The sequence below is a fragment of the Orbicella faveolata genome, unplaced genomic scaffold (assembly GCF_042242905.1).
Source record: "Orbicella faveolata isolate gen_17 unplaced genomic scaffold, um_ofav_v1 contig_47, whole genome shotgun sequence".
Taxonomy (NCBI): Eukaryota; Metazoa; Cnidaria; class Anthozoa; order Scleractinia; family Merulinidae; genus Orbicella; species Orbicella faveolata.
Window position 1 is genome coordinate 1,958,115 of NW_028301577.1, and position 19,386 is coordinate 1,977,500.

A 19,386-nucleotide genomic window follows, 5' to 3' on the forward strand; every position below is an offset into this window, starting at 1 on the left:
TGCAGATACTTTATAACTCAGTTCAGAATCTTTGTTGAGTCAACAAGTGCCCGGCTAGCTCAGTCGGTAGAGCATGAGACTCTTAATCTCAGGGTCGTGGGTTCAAAACCCAGATTTTTAAAATCAGTTTTGCAACCGCGATTTTTTGTTTTCATAGTACCAACCATTCCCGCGTTTCCGTCATATGCGAGTTACCATAACACGTTTAAGGAGGAGTTAAACTGAGTTACCAATGGGGTGTCATACTTTCTGAAAATGTCGTGGATGAAGTGGGATCTTTCGACGAAGATTTATGATGACAGAAAAGACTGTTATTAGATATAATCCATCTGGAACTGTGTAATAATCTATTTAGGAAAGCTTGATTCTCATCAGTTTTAATGTATAAGTAAAAGACAGTTTGGATTGCTCTGATACTGTTAGGGAAAAGAAACTTTAAAATGCTATTTGCCCGTTGTCAGATCAGGTAAAATGCAATGTCATGGCCATTGGCAGTGAAGCGTTTCGATGGAGAGAATTGTAGTCTTGACAGTTAATGACAGGCAATAAATTCACACAGATGAATAGGAATTATGCCAGTTTTATTAAAAAAAATATATTTATATATTATCGTTGAAATTCCATTATTCAAAACAATTGGAACCTCGGGAGCCATTGTGGCATGACATGATTTCTGGGCTTATCTCACTTTGTTCTATACTATCAAATCACAAACAGCTTTTGGGCTTCAGTTTTAAAAATGAAAATCAACGAAACGTTTCGACATCCTGTGGGTCTAGATGCATTAAACCCTTCATTAAAGTACAAAACGAGATTTCCTCTGATGAAACTAAGCCTGAAATTATGTTATGATCACTTGCATGCCGGCAGACAAGTCATCAGATGAAACTGGGCAATGATAACTGCTATTGACAATCAAAGTGATACAAAAGACTAATTATCAAACGCAAACATGGAATTACCTTTCTTGCAACGTGCAGATGACAACTGAAAGTCGATTTGCTTAGATCGAATTAATGGACAAATCCTATTGCAAAATGGAGCAAAACCTTGACAGTTTAGCTTGCGTTCTCTAACCATCGCTTATGATTCGATTTTACGTGCTTTGATTGTTCATGTCCAAATCTGTTCTTCTTGCCCTTTTCAAAGTCTTTCCGATTTGGACGCTTAAATCTCGAGGGAAGTTTACTTCTTATACTATTGTCGCTTTCCTCGCTTGAATCTTTGTCACTATCGTCAACGTTATCACTGTCATCATCAACATCCTTACCGCTGACGCTTAGTTTTGAGTTCATCAACTTGCTTATACGGACACCATCATCATTGTCACCGTCGTCGTCATCATCTTTTTTCCCGACCCCAAGTTTTGAACTCATTAATTTGCTTAAACGTGTGTCATCACCATCAACATCGTCTTCATCATCATCATTACTGCTGACGCCAAGCTTTGCGCTCATCAATTTACTTATGCGGCCGGCGTCGTCATCACTGTTATCTTCTTCACTCAGCTGTTCGTCTCCCTCGTCCTCCACCTTAGCGACGTGGTGGCGAGCTTAAATTTGAGAGACATGTCAGTTATGTGGTCTGATGAACGGAATATGCTACCTTACTTCAAATAAACCTACTATATACAGTTGAACCATCACTTATTAGCACTTCTTAAGATTACAATATTATGGATTCGTTATCTGTACCCTGTATAGCTGGGGTTGTGGACATAGACTGTATTAGTGCCGTTTAGTCGTCTACTTAAAAAAATTGTGATAACATAACGCACTGAGCTCTCATTTATCATTATTAATTATTAATTATCATTAGGTCAGGTATTGTACTTTTAAAACTTAAAAGTGACGTCACATTTTTTACCGGCTTTTTATTTTCCAAGGATAGTGACGCTTCATTCATGTCATTAAAGTCAACAAAACAGCGCTTGTTGAAAAGACAGCACAAAAGTTATGCTTACATTAGAGACGCATGATACACATGTCATTTTCTCTTGCACCATGTCTGATTAATTTGTTCACAGGCTGGATTAATTTACTTCTTTAAAATATTTCAAAATTTAAATTATGTCTGTAAATAGGCGCCCGGCTAGCTCAGTCGGTAGAGCATGAGACTCTTAATCTCAGGGTCGTGGGTTCGAGCCCCACGTTGGGCGTATCGACAAAAATGTTTTTTTTTTTCCTGATGCCGTCCTTCTTTCCCAGTGCAATAATGCAAGCCACCTGGTGCAGCGTATGTGCGCTGGTTGGGCAGAACACAAAATTATAAAACAAAACAACATGCACTTCAGTGCCAACCTCGTTCCCAGGCCTTTTCCTGAATATTTAATTTGCAATCACAAGATTTCGTGGCCTCCTGACAATCAACAATTTCCTCAAAGAATATTTTACGCTTACATTAATCTAGAGGAAGTGCTAGCATGTAATGTCAAGTTGCTGTTTCTTTATCTATTTGTTGAAATGGTTAGTTGATTTCCAAGCAAAACTCTTGATAGTAATTTGACAATGCGAGAAAACAACGGGGGTCTACAACTGGGATCAAGCCATCTTCATAATCAATCAGTTTTGTACTCGAAATTGATTTTACTAGATGTTCTCTCCAATTAGAAAACTGGGGTGTGACTTTTATAACTCCCACTACTGTTCCCCTGGCACACCGTAGAGGTATTTCTACGCTCAGCTGTGATATAATCCTAAACAGTTGGCAGTTAGCTACTGTAGAAAAACCAAAGCATTCAACTAAGTTTACGGACCTTTGCAGCTATCCATCCTTTGATTGAAGGAGTTCACGAACATTGCTTTACATGTGTGCTCCACCAAACAGCGTGCTGTTGGATCTTCCTTACAAACGGCCCCGCTGCAAGGGTCATAGCCACAGATGTACCTAGCGGGGACCTTAAACACTCCTGTTAACAAAAATACACAAATGAAATCGTAACTTTGTGGTTGGTATTTGAGATAGTTGGTGCGAGTGTCAGTAACTCACTGCCCGATGTGAAAGTGCTTCATGTAGGCCATATGACATTTTGTACTGTTTTTTTTTTCTTTTTTTTTTTTTTACTTGAGTTCTATCAGTTTTGCTTTACTCTTACGGATTAAGAAAGGAAAGTGCAAAACAACCGCAGATAAAGCATTCTAACCAAAGCAGTGATACAAAGTGACAAATTACTTCTTGGTAAACGAGCTGGTAAGCACATTTAATAGCCCTTGTGAAAATGCTTGGTCTTGAAACAGAATCAGGACTGGGCGCAGTGACTCAACAGCAGGTTATGGTTATCATTGCATTAATGAACATGTTACCCGAACAGTGCCCGGCTAGCTCAGTCGGTAGAGCATGAGACTCTTAATCTCAGGGTCGTGGGTTCGAGTCCCACGTTGGGCGCAAAGAATATTTTGATCCTACCGTCTGTAAAACCTTAAAAAAACCTCTTTTTTTTGTTTTCATAGTTCTGAGTCTTAATTCAGTGACGTTATACAAAAACACTGTACAGTGAATCCTATTTCACTTTAGAAAACAGTCCTAAGAAAATACGCGCGCTGATTGCTAAAAATCGTGTTTCTATAACTCGATGGGAACACAGAACAAGCACGAACAGTTGACGTGATGATGGCGCGAGCAAAGGGAATTTACATTTTGATGATCAAAGTAAATAAGCTGTTTTTCTTTTTTTCGTCACTTGTGAAAGTTTGGGAGAGCTCGAAAAAGCTGTAGAAACACTCGCCTGCGGCTCGTGTTCCCACAGCATTTCTCGTTCTCCAAACCTTCCACTCGTGTTTCTATAACTCGATAGAAACACGGTACATGCTTTCTATTTCTTAATTGTCTAGCCTAAAAAGACGGATTCTCGGCCGGAGGAAGAGTTCTAGCGTTTCAAATCTTGTGTTGTGTTTTATTGGTTTATTCAAATATTGTTAGAGAAACCGAACATCTATCCCGTCTTTTCTGCCATCAAATCTCAGTTTAATTAGTTGTAAGTATTTCATTTCATGGTTTGTTACCTTTGCACTTTATTGTCTTTCCAAATGCATCAAGAAAGACTGGATGACACCTCGTGTTCACAACACACTTAGCAGCCGCGCCTTGAAGACACGTGGTATATTTGCATGGATTAAAACGACAAACAGCCTGCGGGTCCACATTCAGGTACAGGTTATCACCTGACGAGTAATTAAATACAGATTCATAATTATAACTAGCATCTGCAGTACAAAATGTAGCTTTCCACTTGGAAAGACAAATGAACAATTCACGAAGCTTTCAATTCAAAAGAATGATCATCATCGATTTTCTCCTAACGACATTGATATTAACATGTTAAGCAGGCAGATAATGACAACTTATCAACTAGGCCAGGAACGTATATTAGTAATATTATTTTCATAACTGACCAGTGGCATGGTAAAGAGAGTAATCATAAGGCCATTTCTGTATCAGCTTACCAATATCAGTTTTAATTAATTAGAAATTAAAGCAGGTCATGCTAAACGTTTACAATAAATTGTGTTGTTACGGACTAATTTTGGAAAATCTTTGCGAAATCCTTGCTAGGGAATACCTATTAACTTACAAACGAGCCAATATTTGAGTCGATTTTAACTGATAACTGACTGCAGATACTTTATAAGTTACTTTAGAATCTTTGTTGAATTAACAAGTGCCCGGCTAGCTCAGTCGGTAGAGCATGAGACTCTTAATCTCAGGGTCGTGGGTTCGAGCCCCACGTTGGGCGAGGGTATTTATTTTGTTTTCAAAACTCAGATTTTTAAAATCAGTTTTGCAATCGTGATTTATAAAATATTAGAAATTAAAGGAGGACATGCTAAACTTTTACAATAAATTGTGTTGTTATCGGACTAATTTTGGAAAATCGTTGCGAAATCCTTGCTAGAGAATAGCTATTAACTTACAAACGGGCCAATATTTGAGTCGATTTTAACTGATAACTGACTGCAGATACTTTATAAGTCACTTTAGAATCTTTGTTGAATCAACAAGTGCCCGGCTAGCTCAGTCGGTAGAGCATGAGACTCTTAATCTCAGGGTCGTGGGTTCGAGCCCCATGTTGGGCGAAGGTATTTATTTTGTTTTCAAAATCCAGATTTTTAAAATCAGTTTTGCAATCGTGATTTATAAAATATAAGAGATTAAAGGAGGACATGCTAAACTTTTACAATAAATTGTGTTGTTACGGACTAATTTTGGAAAATCTTTGCGAAATCCTTGCTAGGGAATACCTATTAACTTACAAACGAGCCAATATTTGAGTCGATTTTAACTGATAACTGACTGCAGATACTTTATAAGTTACTTTAGAATCTTTGTTGAATCAACAAGTGCCCGGCTAGCTCAGTCGGTAGAGCATGAGACTCTTAATCTCAGGGTCGTGGGTTCGAGCCCCACGTTGGGCGAGGGTATTTATTTTGTTTTCAAAACTCAGATTTTTAAAATCAGTTTTGCAATCGTGATTTATAAAATATTAGAAATTAAAGGAGGACATGCTAAACTTTTACAATAAATTGTGTTGTTATCGGACTAATTTTGGAAAATCGTTGCGAAATCCTTGCTAGGGAATACCTATTAACTTACAAACGGGCCAATATTTGAGTCGATTTTAACTGATAACTGACTGCAGATACTTTATAAGTCACTTATGTTGAATCAGCAAGTGCCCGGCTAGCTCAGTCGGTAGAGCATGAGACTCTTAATCTCAGGGTCGTGGGTTCGAGCCCCACGTTGGGCGAGGGTATTTATTTTGTTTTCAAAACCCAGATTTTTAAAATAAGGTTTGCAACCGTGATTTATAAAATATTAGAAATTAAAGGAGGACATGCTAAACTTTACAGTAAGTTGTGTTGTTATCGGACTAATTTTGGAAAATCGTTGCGAAATCCTTGCTAGAGAATAGCTATTAACTTACAAACGGGCCAATATTTGAGTCGATTTTAACTGATAACTGACTGCAGATACTTTATAAGTCACTTTAGAATCTTGGTTGAATCAACAAGTGCCCGGCTAGCTCAGTCGGTAGAGCATGAGACTCTTAATCTCAGGGTCGTGGGTTCGAGCCCCACGTTGGGCGAAGGTATTTATTTTGTTTTCAAAATCCAGATTTTTAAAATCAGTTTTGCAATCGTGATTTATAAAATATAAGAGATTAAAGGAGGACATGCTAAACTTTTACAATAAATTGTGTTGTTACGGACTAATTTTGGAAAATCTTTGCGAAATCCTTGCTAGGGAATACCTATTAACTTACAAACGAGCCAATATTTGAGTCGATTTTAACTGATAACTGACTGCAGATACTTTATAAGTTACTTTAGAATCTTTGTTGAATCAACAAGTACCCGGCTAGCTCAGTCGGTAGAGCATGAGACTCTTAATCTCAGGGTCGTGGGTTCGAGCCCCACGTTGGGCGAGGGTATTTATTTTGTTTTCAAAACTCAGATTTTTAAAATCAGTTTTGCAATCGTGATTTATAAAATATTAGAAATTAAAGGAGGACATGCTAAACTTTTACAATAAATTGTGTTGTTATCGGACTAATTTTGGAAAATCGTTGCGAAATCCTTGCTAGGGAATACCTATTAACTTACAAACGGGCCAATATTTGAGTCGATTTTAACTGATAACTGACTGCAGATACTTTATAAGTCACTTTAGAATCTTTACTGAATCAACAAGTGCCCGGCTAGCTCAGTCGGTAGAGCATGAGACTCTTAATCTCAGGGTCGTGGGTTCGAGCCCCACGTTGGGCGAGGGTATTTATTTTGTTTTCAAAACCCAGATTTTTAAAATAAGGTTTGCAACCGTGATTTATAAAATATTAGAAATTAAAGGAGGACATGCTAAACTTTACAGTAAGTTGTGTTGTTATCGGACTAATTTTGGAAAATCTTTGCGAAATCCTTGGTAGAGAATAGCTATTAACTTACAAACGGGCCAATATTTGAGTCGATTTTAACTGATAACTGACTGCAGATACTTTATAAGTCACTTTAGAATCTTTACTGAATCAACAAGTGCCCGGCTAGCTCAGTCGGTAGAGCATGAGACTCTTAATCTCAGGGTCGTGGGTTCGAGCCCCACGTTGGGCGAGGGTATTTATTTTGTTTTCAAAACCCAGATTTCTAAAATCAGTTTTGCAGTCGTGATTTATAAAATATTAGAAATTAAAGGAGGACATGCTAAACTTTACAGTAAGTTGTGTTGTTATCGGACTAATTTTGGAAAATCGTTGCGAAATCCTTGCTAGGGAATAGCTTTTAACTTGCAAACGGGCCAATATTTCAGACGATTTTAACTGGTAACTGACTGCAGATACTTTATAAGTCACTTTAGAATCTTTGTTGAATCAACAAGTGCCCGGCTAGCTCAGTCGGTAGAGCATGAGACTCTTAATCTCAGGGTCGTGGGTTCGAGCCCCACGTTGGGCGAGGGTATTTATTTTGTTTTCAAAACCCAGATTTTTAAAATCATATTTGCAACCGTGATTTATAAAATATTAGAAATTAAAGGAGGACATGCTAAACTTTTACAATAAATTGCGTTGTTATCGGACTAATTTTGGAAAATCGTTGCGAAATCCTTGCTAGGGAATAGCTTTTAACTTGCAAACGGGCCAACATTTCAGACGATTTTAACTGGTAACTGACTGCAGATACTTTATAAGTCACTTTAGAATCTTTGTTGAGTTAACAAGTGCCCGGCTAGCTCAGTCGGTAGAGCATGAGACTCTTAATCTCAGGGTCGTGGGTTCGAGCCCCACGTTGGGCGAGGGTATTTATTTTGTTTTCAAAACCCAGATTTTTAAAATAAGGTTTGCAACCGTGATTTATAAAATATTAGAAATTAAAGGAGGACATGCTAAACTTTTACAATAAATTGTGTTGTTATCGGACTAATTCTGGAAAATCGTTGCGAAATCCTTGCTAGGGAATAGCTTAGAAACGGGCCAAAATTTCAGACGATTTTAACCGATAACTGACTGCAGATACTTTATAAATCAGTTCAGAATCTTTGTTAATTGAGGCAACAGGTACCCGGCTAGCTCAGTCGGTAGAGCATAAGACTCTTAATCTCAGGGTCGTGGGTTCTAGCCCCACTGTGGCCGGGCGACGTTCCTTTTTGCTTAGAAGAAGAAAAACAACAATAACAAGCAAGCAAAGACAGCAATCACCTGTACACTGTGAAACCTTTCTCTCTTCCGAGTCAAAGAAGACTGGTCTACATTTAAAGTCACTGAGACATGTTGCGTAGGGTAACAGTATGCACTTGGCCACCATACATGGGTTGTACCCACAAACTGTCTGAGGGTCTATATCCACAATGGAGTCTTGGTCTGAAGAACAAAGTTTTTAAAGATCAAGTCCATTACATAAGATGAAGTTAATTCCTTTTATAACAAGAACTCTCCCTGGCTTAATTTTAGCCTGATTTCTCTTAAAAATTAGTAACAGAAACGTAACTATTCTCTTGATATAATTTACAACTATCTCAGCTAGAAATTGTAAATAAGGTCTTATAATTAAATCAGAAAAGTTTACCTCAATTTCTCCCTCCTTATGGAGGAAACCTCTTAGGGTGCAGACGTTTAAACTGCGTGTTTTGGAAACAGCTACGAAGTTAAATTTCAGGTGAAGTTATCGCGGCGTGCTGGTATAATTTTATCAGTTATTTCAATAAAATCTGTACTGCAAACCTCTTACCTTGTCATTAGCTTAGAAGTAAGAATAGATTAAACCAGCTATAAGCCGCAATATTCTTAGAATTTCCTGTAGAATCATCGAGAAGCATTCCCCTCGCTCTCTCGCGTCCCTTTTATAGGGGAGTTATTCTCTGAGGCTATAGTGAAAAGTATGACGTAGGTATAGTTTAGCTCTTCCTCATGCATGGCCCAGAAATGTTCTCAAGCAGTGACAATATTACATACTCTGGCAGTGTCTACCGTAACACGGTTTTACTTGTTTCCTGGCTCCTCTACATCTTCTCCCACCGTTTGCCGGTTCTGGGTTGTTACAGTGGCGCCGTCTTTTCTTCATCCCTTGTCCGCACTTCTGAGAGCAGGACGACCAGGCGGACCAAGGCGAGTAACCACCATCAACTGTTTTCATCAGAAAATAAACGTGATCATTTCTCCTTACCTTCAGTTTTCTAAATGATGCCATTCCAGCAAAAATGTCTGGAATGCGGCTTACCTCTACACGCTTTGATTTTGCAAAGTTTAAGTTGAAAGCGCGGTCCCTCGCAGTTTTTCCCGCCATTTGCAGGTGCTGGGTTGGTGCAGTAACGTTCACGTGACCGTAGTGCAGTTCTTCCACAAGCATGGGGACATGAAGACCATGATGTCCACAATGTGAAATCGCCATCCACTAAAATTACACAGAAAACAACACACAGACACACAAAAAAAGCAGTCTCTGTAGTTAACTCTCCTAACGAAAAAATCTGCATTGCACATACTATCAGTCATATTAATAATCGCAAATTTTGACAAAAGGTCTAATGCCAATCACTAAAATACAATTTCCATTATTGAATGGGTTACCTCCGTTTCTATTATAAGTGTACTAATGAAAGCTAAAATAAAATTCTAGATTGAGCATGCCATTCTAATCTTACCTACCTGGGATGGTACCTTCACCTTCCTTGCTTTTCAGAAAGTCACTTATGTTAGCTAACGAGTCTGAAGAGGACTGGTTTTGATCACTTGGAACCAGGGCGTTGTCAGCAGTGGTCGGGTTAACCTTGTCTACGTAAGTCTCTTCATTAATAGAACCACCGACTTGAGGCTCCTGATTGGCTGGGTCCTGCAGGCGACTTAGTTCATTTATTTCCTCATTGTCATTGTCATCTAAAAAAACAACGGGAAAGGCAGCAAAAAGAACTTAATAAATTCAGAGCGAGCTTTAAAGTTAACTGAGTTAACAAGTAATAATAAAGTTCATTGAATAATGAGCCTACTGACGGATTGATCGACTAACTGCATGCCAGCCTGACTGACTGACTGACTGACTGACTGAATTACTTGGGAATGATCAAGTGACTGACGAACTGGCCTGGCTAACTGGCTGACTGACTGACTGACCAACAGACTGACTGACTGACTGACTGACTGACTAACTTAACGGTATTACTGACTTGGGAATGACTGACTGACTTACTTGGGAATAGCTGACTGACTGACTGACTGACTGACTGACTGATTGACTGGCTGTCTGGCTAGCTGACTGATTGACTGACTTACTCGGATTGACCGACCGACAGACAGACTGACTGACTGACTGACAAGTAAACTTGCTAAGTTCACTAATTTGATTGATAGTCGGTTTTGGCAACTGTCAATGGTTCTCAATTTAAGAATTAATGCATTAATTCTTAAATCACTAAACTCCACTAAACTGACGTAAACTTTCAGAAGGCTCGCTAACTTCAAGGCGCATTTATTTTTACTCTAGTATATTGGGATACAAAAGCCCATTTTCGAGTTGCCTTAAGCCTCTCTATTAAAAGGAGGCCTGGTGCAGTTTAATTTGCATGTAAATGAATATCATTTTCATATGAAAGGATGGGCACCAAGACTCGCTTTAAGAAAGATGCAAATGGCCTATTACACTTTCACGTAAGACACCTACCCTTTACTTGCTGCCTTTTGACTAAGCCTTTCTCGTCAGGAAGAAGGGACTCTATAATGGCCTTAAAGTTTGGGCCATTTGCTACGATAAGAAGCGAAATATTAGCCACGCAAATTGAATACAGTAACTGCAAAGAACTGCTAATTTTAGTTCTCTCAAGCTTTATAGATTATCTACCAGCTTGTTGCCAGGTTGCCGCAGCAGTTTACCGGTAATTGTTTATACGCCTGGGTGGAGAGATGCACAGCACCGAAGGGAAGTGCCTTGCCCAAGAACACAACACAAACACCTTCTAGCGAGGGCTCAAATGGCACGGATTTAAGCAACACACTGGACTGCTTGATATCATACGCAGTTTTTACCAAAATCCGGTAGAGCTACTTGCTAAAGAGCATTTATTCTGGTTTTAATAAAGTAATGACGTTTTGCGCCCTAGCTTTTGAGTGAACACCAAGGGACTCAGCCTAAATAGATGTTCAGTAATAATAGAAACTCACTTTAAAATCTTTACTTAACAGGATCATGCTACAAATAGCGAATCACAGCATAGGCCACAACTTACCTCTGTGGGATAAAGATTTGTCTAACTCCGCCGACGCAATATTTATCAAGGAGACAAAGGAAATTACAACCATCATCAGGCTAGGAATAAACAAAAACGTCCCCGCTTTCTTCCTGTTCATTTTCAAAGGCTGTACAACTAAAAAACGGCATTCCCCATCTATTAAAACAACAAGAGAGTCAAAATGAAGCCCTCCCCAGGGCTAGGGCGTCTACAAAATGGAACTTATCTAAATCCAAGATAAAATAATTCGCTATATTTAACAGCATGAACAGGTAAGTGTCAGCATGGCGTTATTAACAACTACACAAAAATTGCTATTCCTGTTTGACAGCTTGATAAAACGGTCGATGAAAACGACAACAAGTTTAACGTTTCTTGCTCGCGGTTTGTGTTAGAAAAATATCGCTTCGCTTAATTTGCGAGCTTATTATTTTCAACCCTGAAGATGTACAGTGAATTGTTGTGGTGTACAAGTTACCTTATTAGGGTGGCACAACAGGTGTTGTCAAAACCATATTTTTCTATCCAATAAATGGCTTGTCAAATCCAAAACTTGTGTACTCAAAACATATCTTTTCACTTGCGGGAGAGCTCGACCAAAATTCCTGAGAGAAAGTTAGTCCGCCGTAGCAATGAGGAATTTCTTTGAACTGACATCACAATTCTTTGACCCGAATAGTTTGGTGAATTATGCAAAATCAAACTCATGATTGAACTTTTTCAGCCTGAGTTGGCACATGATTGTTCATGGTCGCCTGGTCAAGTGAGACTCTGGTCTTGCAACGCAGTTTTACTTCGTTACTTCGTTTCATCCTGTAAAGAACGCCTGGCTTATTAGTGATAAATCATATAAAGAAGCCTTTGTTGTCGATAATTCAGTTGGCTATGCTAGTTATTTGGTATGTTGGTGTTCCACAACTGATCCCGAAAGATTACCGAGGCATTTCAGAGCACAGGTCTCCTTTGCTGTTTATCAGTGCATATGAAATAAAGCCTGTATGGACTGGTGATATTGACCGGTGCCATGTGATTACCATTAGTGACAATTTTCCGCTCTAATACCTTTAAATATCTACAATATTGGTTTGTATTTCAGTCATTTTCGAATAAGCTAGCATGAGTTGTTTTTTAATATCATTTCACTTGTTGAATAAGGAGATCTATCATAGAGTGACGCGCCCATGACTGCACCTGGTAATAGACCGGATATGCATGGGCATGCATCACGAAAACAATTCTCGGACCTAAACGATCACCGTGATGCACATTGAAATTCAATGTAACAGGATAACTTTGAGACAATAATAGTTTACATGTTGTTAAATAAAGGAGTGATTTATTTGGCATTAATAGTTATTCTGAGCGAACTCAAAGGACTCTTGAGGATCTTGCACTCTATATAGGGGAGTTGTCGTGTGGATCTACGCATTTTCTCGTCTATAGGCACACGTTGAAATTACAGATGTTAATTTTTTTTAGCTTCACATCGAAAGACATTATTTTGATCACAGTATGATCAATAGACAATTAGAGATTGAAGTAAGGCATTTCAGATTAGAAGACGGTTGAATGTGTTGTTTTAGTATATTTTGTTTTTTCAAACCAGACATATCTAACTTTGAAATTAAAAAAAAGATTGAGCTCTTTACTCTGCCTATTAAATTTCGAGATCTCATTTCACAGGTACTCCTAAAACATACAATTTTACAACTTTTCACATGAGTAGAAGGGCACCACAAAACAAGCACAGGTTGTCGTCAATCACTTGAGTTAAGCGCAGTAGGGTAGGGTTGGTAATACAAGTGAAAGTGGAGTGAGGGTGGAGGGGAGGAGGGCATAGGAGCCCCTGACTACTGGTGAGGTCTGTCTCTCAATAGCTCTCCATACCCTTCTTGCGAGGTCAACCTCTTTTGATGCTGATACACAAAAATTACTGAGAGTGTTTGGTTGCTTGTTACCTCGTCTCTTCACCCGACTGGAATTACGAAAATTTTAATTATTTTCGTGGGTTCTGTCTTCTGACAATAAACTACACTAGTGTTGTGTCTTCCCCATTCATCACTACTTCCTCGCGAGCGGTCTGGACTCAAGGCCTCCGACAACAGTAGATCTTAAAATCTTCGCCCCATACCTCCGCTTGTTCCACGGTCTGTGCCTTTGTATTTGACTTGTGATTTTTTTTCAGAAGCACGCCCGCGAAAGTATTGTGTAACCTTAAGACCAGAATATTTCACTTTCAAACCAGGGCGACTATCTTTACAACGGGGATTATTCTCTCATAACAAAAATGGTCTCAATCTAGCTACTAAGTTAAACGGTAATTTCGTCTTCCTCTTCTTCTTCTTTCAATGCTTTTGCTTCCATTTCTACCTCCTTTACTTTTGACGCATGGATCTTAGGCTTTTTACAACAGTAAATCTTATAATCCTCGTCCCATGCCTCGGCTTGTTCCACGGTCTGTGGCATTTGACTTGTGATAGTTTCTGGTAACCAAAAAGCCATAAGACCAGCAGCCACACCCAGGACACCAAAAATCAGCAACGGGAAGGTTTTCCTTAGATTTGGAAGGTCAGCCTTAAAATCAACAATTCCCTCATAAGTGTCTGCGTAACTTTATATGATATGATGATATGATTATGTGAAACAATTTACTATATATTGTTGTTTTTTGGTCAAATCTGTAATAAATAGACTCAAGCCTAAAAGCGGAAGTTCCACTATACTTAACTTTTATACTGGACTTAATTTAAATCTGAATTTTACACTTTTTTGCGTTTTGCGGTCATATGCTTTCAAATCTGATGGAAGCCACATTGCGTCATAATGACACAACACAATCGGTAACTAGTAGAATTAATTACTGGGTCATCGTGCGTAAATTTGGTTGCCATAGCAGCGCAGCATAAGGGGGAAGGAGCATATGAAGAGGCTCCTTTAATTTACGTTTTTGACTATTGCCAACATCAGGTCAAATGAGCTGAGAGTGCACAAGAAATCACATCACGTACTCGTCAAACGACAGAGAACTCTTGCCGAGTCTAACGAAAATCTCATGAAGTCTTGGTCTGAGAACATCAGGTAATGCACGCCAAATTGAATCATTTGAACAATTGCCTAGATTACCGGAAACGTTATGTGCTAGCAATACTTGAACTGATTTACGCTGTCTGAAGTCACCAATTTCTCGAACTCGCAAGCTTTCACTTGGTATGAATCATATACATTTCAAATTTATGATAAAAAGATAACAATTACCAGTAAGACGATATAGGGCGCAATAATTCCACCAATCCGGGCGATCATTGAACACAATCCAACACCATTGGTCCTATATAGAAAATGTTAAAATCGTAGAACAACAAATTTAAACTAATTATTTCGGTTGACTTATGAGTAACGATGGGGATTTTCCTTTCCCGCTCTTGCTAATCTATCTCCCCGAACCCTTGCTCTAAAGAAACATTTCCCGGGCACCAAATATGGATTGGGCGTTCGTTGTCGTATGGAGTTCACAGCCTAGCAAACCTTCATCCTCAAGCTAACAGAACAAACCACTGAAACTGCTTACTTATCACGACTTAAACTGAATGCGATTTGGTTTCTACTTCTTTTCATCCCCTAGACCCAGCCAACTAGACCTTCAATATACAAAATGCCCCTTTTGTTGAAAACTAAGCGGTACACGACAATACGTCATACCTTATCACAGTTGGATACAGCTCCGCAGTGTAAATGTACACCGAATTAAAGGTGGAAATGATGAAGAACTTTGCAATCATCACAAAAATAATAACCGCAACTTGGTATTCTGAAAGATATACACACTGATTATATTATACTGCTGAGGTAATAACGAACGCGGCTATGAGGAATTTAGCTATAGCTACTAAATAGCATTGTGAAGCTAAATCAACATTAACTTCAAGCATTTTCAGTTAAATGTCTACGCTTGAATTGCTTATAAATGAGACAATGATGAAAAGAGATACAGTAATAGCCCACGTATAAGAACCTGAATTTTTCAATTTAGCCTAAGTAGGTTCTTATCATAAATGGCACTTAAAGCAAATTTAGGTTACCAAGGTTAAAATGGGTTCTTATATTTTCATATGAATTTCATCTGAATAGTTAATATTTTGAGATTCTTACAGAGTTGGAGATGGTCAGAAAGTTTTCTTTGATACTGTAGTAGACTGAGTACAGTACTTGCAAATACTTGGGGAATTATTTGAATGGCAAACACAATAGACATACAACATGGTACTTAAGCTTGAAAGAAAGGAAAGTTATGTCAAGTTACTTTCAAATAGATGATGATCTTAATTTAGCAGTTTCTACCTATACACAGCAACCCCACTGATAAGAACCTAACTTAAAATTTTAGCCTTAATTGGTTCTTATGTGGAGAGGGCTTAAAATGAAAATTTTAGCCTAACAGGTTCTTAAAACCAGGGTTCTTATACGTGGGCTATTAACGTATTGCAAAATTCCAGAACCATCAATTTTACTAAATGAGGAAGACACCACCGTCGTCTGAGTTCAGAGGCTGGGCGAGACACAACTTTCACAGTGCTCCTGTCCACCCAGCAAGAATATATATACCGGTGAACTGTTAGAGCAACCAGCTACAATGGAGGAAGGGGTGGATTAACGCCCTGGCTTGGTGATTTCCTTTGGCCTGAGTGCGTTGGTTCTACTCACTCCCCTGGAGGCTACAGCATTGAGTAACATAGCCATACCTTTACTACTTGGTACTGCCAATGCCAGAAGACAGGCCACTCCTGCGAATGTCATATATGATGAGTACGTCAAACGGCGACCAAACCTGAGTCAAGAACAACCATGCAAGATTGAAAATAAGAAATGTTTGATCATGCATGTCAACAGTATTGAGCTTAAGATATAAGAGTCCGGCTCATTGATTGACAAATTAAGGTAAGTTCTGCTATTATGGTGGACCAAAAAGATAACTGACAGTTTTCGTTTTATCCTCCGTCCGACTCTTTGGAAATAATTTGATACCATTCTACTGTAAAAAATGATTTGTTTGATCACTTTTCGTTTCAAAAGTCAACTCTTAAAAGGAACAACGTTGTAACCATTTCGTCGGTCAATCGCGAATGAAAATGACAAGTCGTCTTAGTTCACTAAATGCGGAGATGTTTTCTTCGAATAAATGTTGTTACAATGTTGACAACTTCATCGATTTTAGCCGTCTTTTCAGACCATGCAACACTGTCCATATCTCACCTTTGTAAGCAATAGCAGCATAGAGCAGTGGATGGAAAGTCAACCACAAGAAGTAGAAAGAAGTTGAGGTACATATTCCCAGCAAGGTTTCTGACGTTGTAGTTGAGTCCGTAAAAAACCAGGGCGTTCACACACCTAATAAAGTACAGGGAAAATATTAAATGACAAAAGACAAATATTCAGTTCCAAAGAAAGTGACAACATCGCCAACTGAATAATTAGACGGTTTGTGCGGAGTTTGACTGTTAGCTAAGATCTGCAAAAATCATTGATAGTTGAGAAATCGTAGAAACTTTCACAGAAAAAGAACTGAATACACGACCACTCCCTCTGACAAGGAAAATTGTGAAATTTTGAAGTGCATTAAGGGTCTAGCCTCGCTTTTTTATGGCGTAAGCGTCAAATCGTGCGAGAGATATGAGGTAGTCGCGTAATCATTCGGCGTTTGTTGAAGCGATGAAATAAGGCATTAAGTGTCTTTCTGTTTGGAAAAGCAGGTAGCTAAGAGATGAGAGACTAAATCAAACTCATACAGGGAACACGTGGTCGCAATATCAAGTTTCGTATTGGATTTTCCTAATTTAATAGTTATTACCAGTTGAAGAACATTATCAAGGTTCGTTTTCGTAACTTGGGTGTTTTCACTGTGTCAAGGATTCCATATTTTTCATCTTCCGTTTTTCTTTCGTCGTTCTTTCTCACTTCTTGAATCATGTGTTTCAGATGCTTGGAATCCACGGTCACGTGATTGTTTGTGGCATATTTCATTAACACCACGTGAGCCTCCTCCAGGTAATTATTAGCGATTAGCCATCGCGGAGAGCGTGGAATCCACCTGGAAAATAACCAGTAAAAACAAATCATCACTATAGCTTGGATAATTAACTACAACGCCCTTGATTGCGCGTTACAACGACCGCGTCGGTGTTTGCATGAAGCTCACTATGGCTTGTAATGTTTGTGGCATTCATTTAGGAGTGTTTGCGCGGTCTTGGACAGCCGATAGAAGATATAGGCCTATAGGCGATTGGATCTAGCAGAGACCTGATGAAGAGAAAATCATGAGTTCTGTCACCTCACAACAAATTAACGGTATTATTCACGTTCTCCTTCGCTGTCGATCGGAAGAGCTGCAAGCTGCAAGAGTTATTCAACAAATAAAGAAGCCTAAGCCGTGTATTACACTGTGATAAAACACGACGGGCATTTGAGAACACAAGGGAAATGTAGAAAACACGAGCCTCGTGTTCTCAAATGTCCTGAGTTGCATGAGGATGTGAATTTAGAGCCACAGCCCGGTTTAAAAGTCCTGAATTTCTATGGCAGGGGGAAAAAGGTAGAAAACGCTGAAAACACGACCCATGAAAGCTTGAAGAAAAAAAATCTCGGTGCAAACTGCATTGAAACAGTAGAACATAGAAGTAACTATCCTCATCACTTACCACCAGGCGACCAGTGGAACAAAACCTGGTAACGATACGGCCAGCATGAGATAACGCCAGTTGGGAATCAAGTAGGCGAGTAAGGCAAGAAAACATCCGCCAATAGTGAGAAACAACATGTTGATCATACCAATGTACGAACGATGTGCAGTGACAACCATCTCTATACAGTAAACAAACCGCACCAATAAACAGCCAATGGTCCCAGCGCCGGCAAAGAAACGAAACAAAGAGAACAGCGACAGGCAGTCAGAAACAGCAGATGCCACGCCGAAGGTAGCCTTTTCATTGGAAAAAAATAAATAAATAAGAGGATGAATGAAGACGGGAAACTGTAATCTATATGTTCATTTATCTGTTTTTTTTTTGTTTTGTTTTGTTTTTTTTTTAAATTAAGCTAATTTTGTTCTTATTTGTTCCGATTTGCTCTGACCAACGGCTAGCGTTGGAAATGTCCGCTTCTTGAGCTCGGCGGGACGGTACATTTACCACACGGGTTGCCAGAGAAGAGTGGATAGGGGAAATTACTAAACTACCACTTTGTTGCTAAAGAAAAGAACTTCCTAACTATTGTATCTTCGATCTATTTACCTTGCGGCTTCTAAACACGAGCTGTTTGGCGAAATTTGTTCCATTGAAGTGGAACCAAGATATTGGTATTCTAAACAAAGAAGCACTAGTCTCTTGAAAGCTGATCATCTGACCATGACATCATCTTAGAACCTTGTTTCCAGGGTTTCTCTCCTTTTCACCCTGGGAACGAGGTTCGTCTTCATGTTGATAACAGAAGAAAATAATCAGTACTTACAAGGAATCCAATGCTGGTAAAGAACGAGATCTTTCTTCCAAAATGGTCTGAAATGCTGCCAAACGCAACTGCACCGACCAACAGACCCGCCATGTAAACAGCTTGAGTCATGGCCTTGAGATGTCCGCGGTCACAAATTAGACCCCACTGAAAAAAATAACATACCATCCCTCAGAAATCAGAAATAGGAGAGGAATATCCCCTCCCCTACCCACCCTCCGTAACTTCAAGAATAAGTGAGCAATGATACGAAACTTGGAGGGTATATAGCATGTGGAAAAACGTTTCTCTTAAGGTAAGCAAACGCAAAAAACAAAACAAAAAAACATCAGACCACCAGAAATGACTCGAAACCAGTTAGAGTATCACATCATAAAAATGCACAAATAACTAGCTGAAAGTTAAATTTTGGTTACTAAAGAAAGGGAAATTTCAAATTTGGATAAACGTTGAATGTTAATGCTATTAATATGAATCTAGACGTGACAACCACACGTTAGTTTCACAGCTGAGTTCAGGCAAAAATAACAGAGTAATTTTAGTCTTCGGAGCAACTTTATAGCACGAAAGTCATAAGACTATAGCAAGCCGATGAAATTCCACCACGTACAGTAGAGTAAAATAACTGTAGCATTGCTTCATACCTAGTATGTAACCTAGCACTAGGATCTAGCTCACATCAGT

The 19,386-nt window shown here is 39.0% G+C and overlaps 2 protein-coding genes and 13 non-coding genes across 16 annotated transcripts in view; 13 read left to right on the forward strand and 2 right to left on the reverse strand.

Annotated features, from left to right (window-relative positions):
- Positions 1-564: 564 nt before the first annotated feature.
- On the reverse strand, positions 565-12,462 carry LOC110056558 (uncharacterized). 2 transcript variants are annotated; one of them, XM_020763065.2, is made up of 10 exons: positions 11,681-12,462; positions 11,200-11,358; positions 10,638-10,718; positions 9,629-9,856; positions 9,201-9,374; positions 8,936-9,106; positions 8,183-8,344; positions 4,002-4,160; positions 2,756-2,908; positions 565-1,552 (listed from the first exon to the last, which is right to left on the reverse strand). In XM_020763065.2, the coding sequence occupies exons 2-10, from the start codon at positions 11,318-11,320 to the stop codon at positions 1,059-1,061; spliced, it is 1,743 nt and encodes a 580-aa protein (XP_020618724.2). In that variant the 5' UTR covers positions 11,321-11,358; positions 11,681-12,462; the 3' UTR covers positions 565-1,058. The 2 variants fall into 2 exon arrangements, with proteins under 2 accessions (XP_020618724.2, XP_020618733.2); XM_020763074.2 differs by having other exon boundaries at positions 11,200-12,462.
- On the forward strand, positions 2,086-2,158 carry Trnak-cuu (transfer RNA lysine (anticodon CUU)). Its single transcript has one exon. It is a non-coding gene; the product is annotated as a tRNA-Lys (tRNA).
- Positions 3,312-3,384, forward strand: Trnak-cuu (transfer RNA lysine (anticodon CUU)). The gene has a single exon. It is a non-coding gene; the product is annotated as a tRNA-Lys (tRNA).
- Positions 4,660-4,732, forward strand: Trnak-cuu (transfer RNA lysine (anticodon CUU)). The gene has a single exon. It is a non-coding gene; the product is annotated as a tRNA-Lys (tRNA).
- Trnak-cuu (transfer RNA lysine (anticodon CUU)) lies at positions 5,000-5,072 on the forward strand. The gene has a single exon. It is a non-coding gene; the product is annotated as a tRNA-Lys (tRNA).
- Trnak-cuu (transfer RNA lysine (anticodon CUU)) lies at positions 5,339-5,411 on the forward strand. Its single transcript has one exon. It is a non-coding gene; the product is annotated as a tRNA-Lys (tRNA).
- On the forward strand, positions 5,671-5,743 carry Trnak-cuu (transfer RNA lysine (anticodon CUU)). The gene has a single exon. It is a non-coding gene; the product is annotated as a tRNA-Lys (tRNA).
- Positions 6,010-6,082, forward strand: Trnak-cuu (transfer RNA lysine (anticodon CUU)). Its single transcript has one exon. It is a non-coding gene; the product is annotated as a tRNA-Lys (tRNA).
- Trnak-cuu (transfer RNA lysine (anticodon CUU)) lies at positions 6,349-6,421 on the forward strand. Its single transcript has one exon. It is a non-coding gene; the product is annotated as a tRNA-Lys (tRNA).
- Positions 6,689-6,761, forward strand: Trnak-cuu (transfer RNA lysine (anticodon CUU)). Its single transcript has one exon. It is a non-coding gene; the product is annotated as a tRNA-Lys (tRNA).
- Positions 7,028-7,100, forward strand: Trnak-cuu (transfer RNA lysine (anticodon CUU)). Its single transcript has one exon. It is a non-coding gene; the product is annotated as a tRNA-Lys (tRNA).
- Trnak-cuu (transfer RNA lysine (anticodon CUU)) lies at positions 7,367-7,439 on the forward strand. Its single transcript has one exon. It is a non-coding gene; the product is annotated as a tRNA-Lys (tRNA).
- On the forward strand, positions 7,707-7,779 carry Trnak-cuu (transfer RNA lysine (anticodon CUU)). Its single transcript has one exon. It is a non-coding gene; the product is annotated as a tRNA-Lys (tRNA).
- Positions 8,044-8,120, forward strand: Trnak-cuu (transfer RNA lysine (anticodon CUU)). Its single transcript has one exon. It is a non-coding gene; the product is annotated as a tRNA-Lys (tRNA).
- Positions 12,463-12,767: 305 nt separating the features above from the next.
- Positions 12,768-19,386, reverse strand: part of LOC110056573 (organic cation transporter protein-like) — a 7,545-nt gene continuing 926 nt past the window's right edge. The window contains exons 2-9 of the mRNA XM_020763085.2: positions 18,703-18,849; positions 17,895-18,175; positions 17,048-17,287; positions 16,453-16,587; positions 15,942-16,027; positions 14,902-15,010; positions 14,458-14,530; positions 12,768-13,776 (exon numbers count right to left, since the gene is read on the reverse strand). Of these exons, the coding sequence (XP_020618744.2) occupies positions 13,513-13,776; positions 14,458-14,530; positions 14,902-15,010; positions 15,942-16,027; positions 16,453-16,587; positions 17,048-17,287; positions 17,895-18,175; positions 18,703-18,849 (1,335 nt within the window). The 3' untranslated portion in view covers positions 12,768-13,512. The remainder of the gene's footprint in view (positions 13,777-14,457; positions 14,531-14,901; positions 15,011-15,941; positions 16,028-16,452; positions 16,588-17,047; positions 17,288-17,894; positions 18,176-18,702; positions 18,850-19,386) is intronic.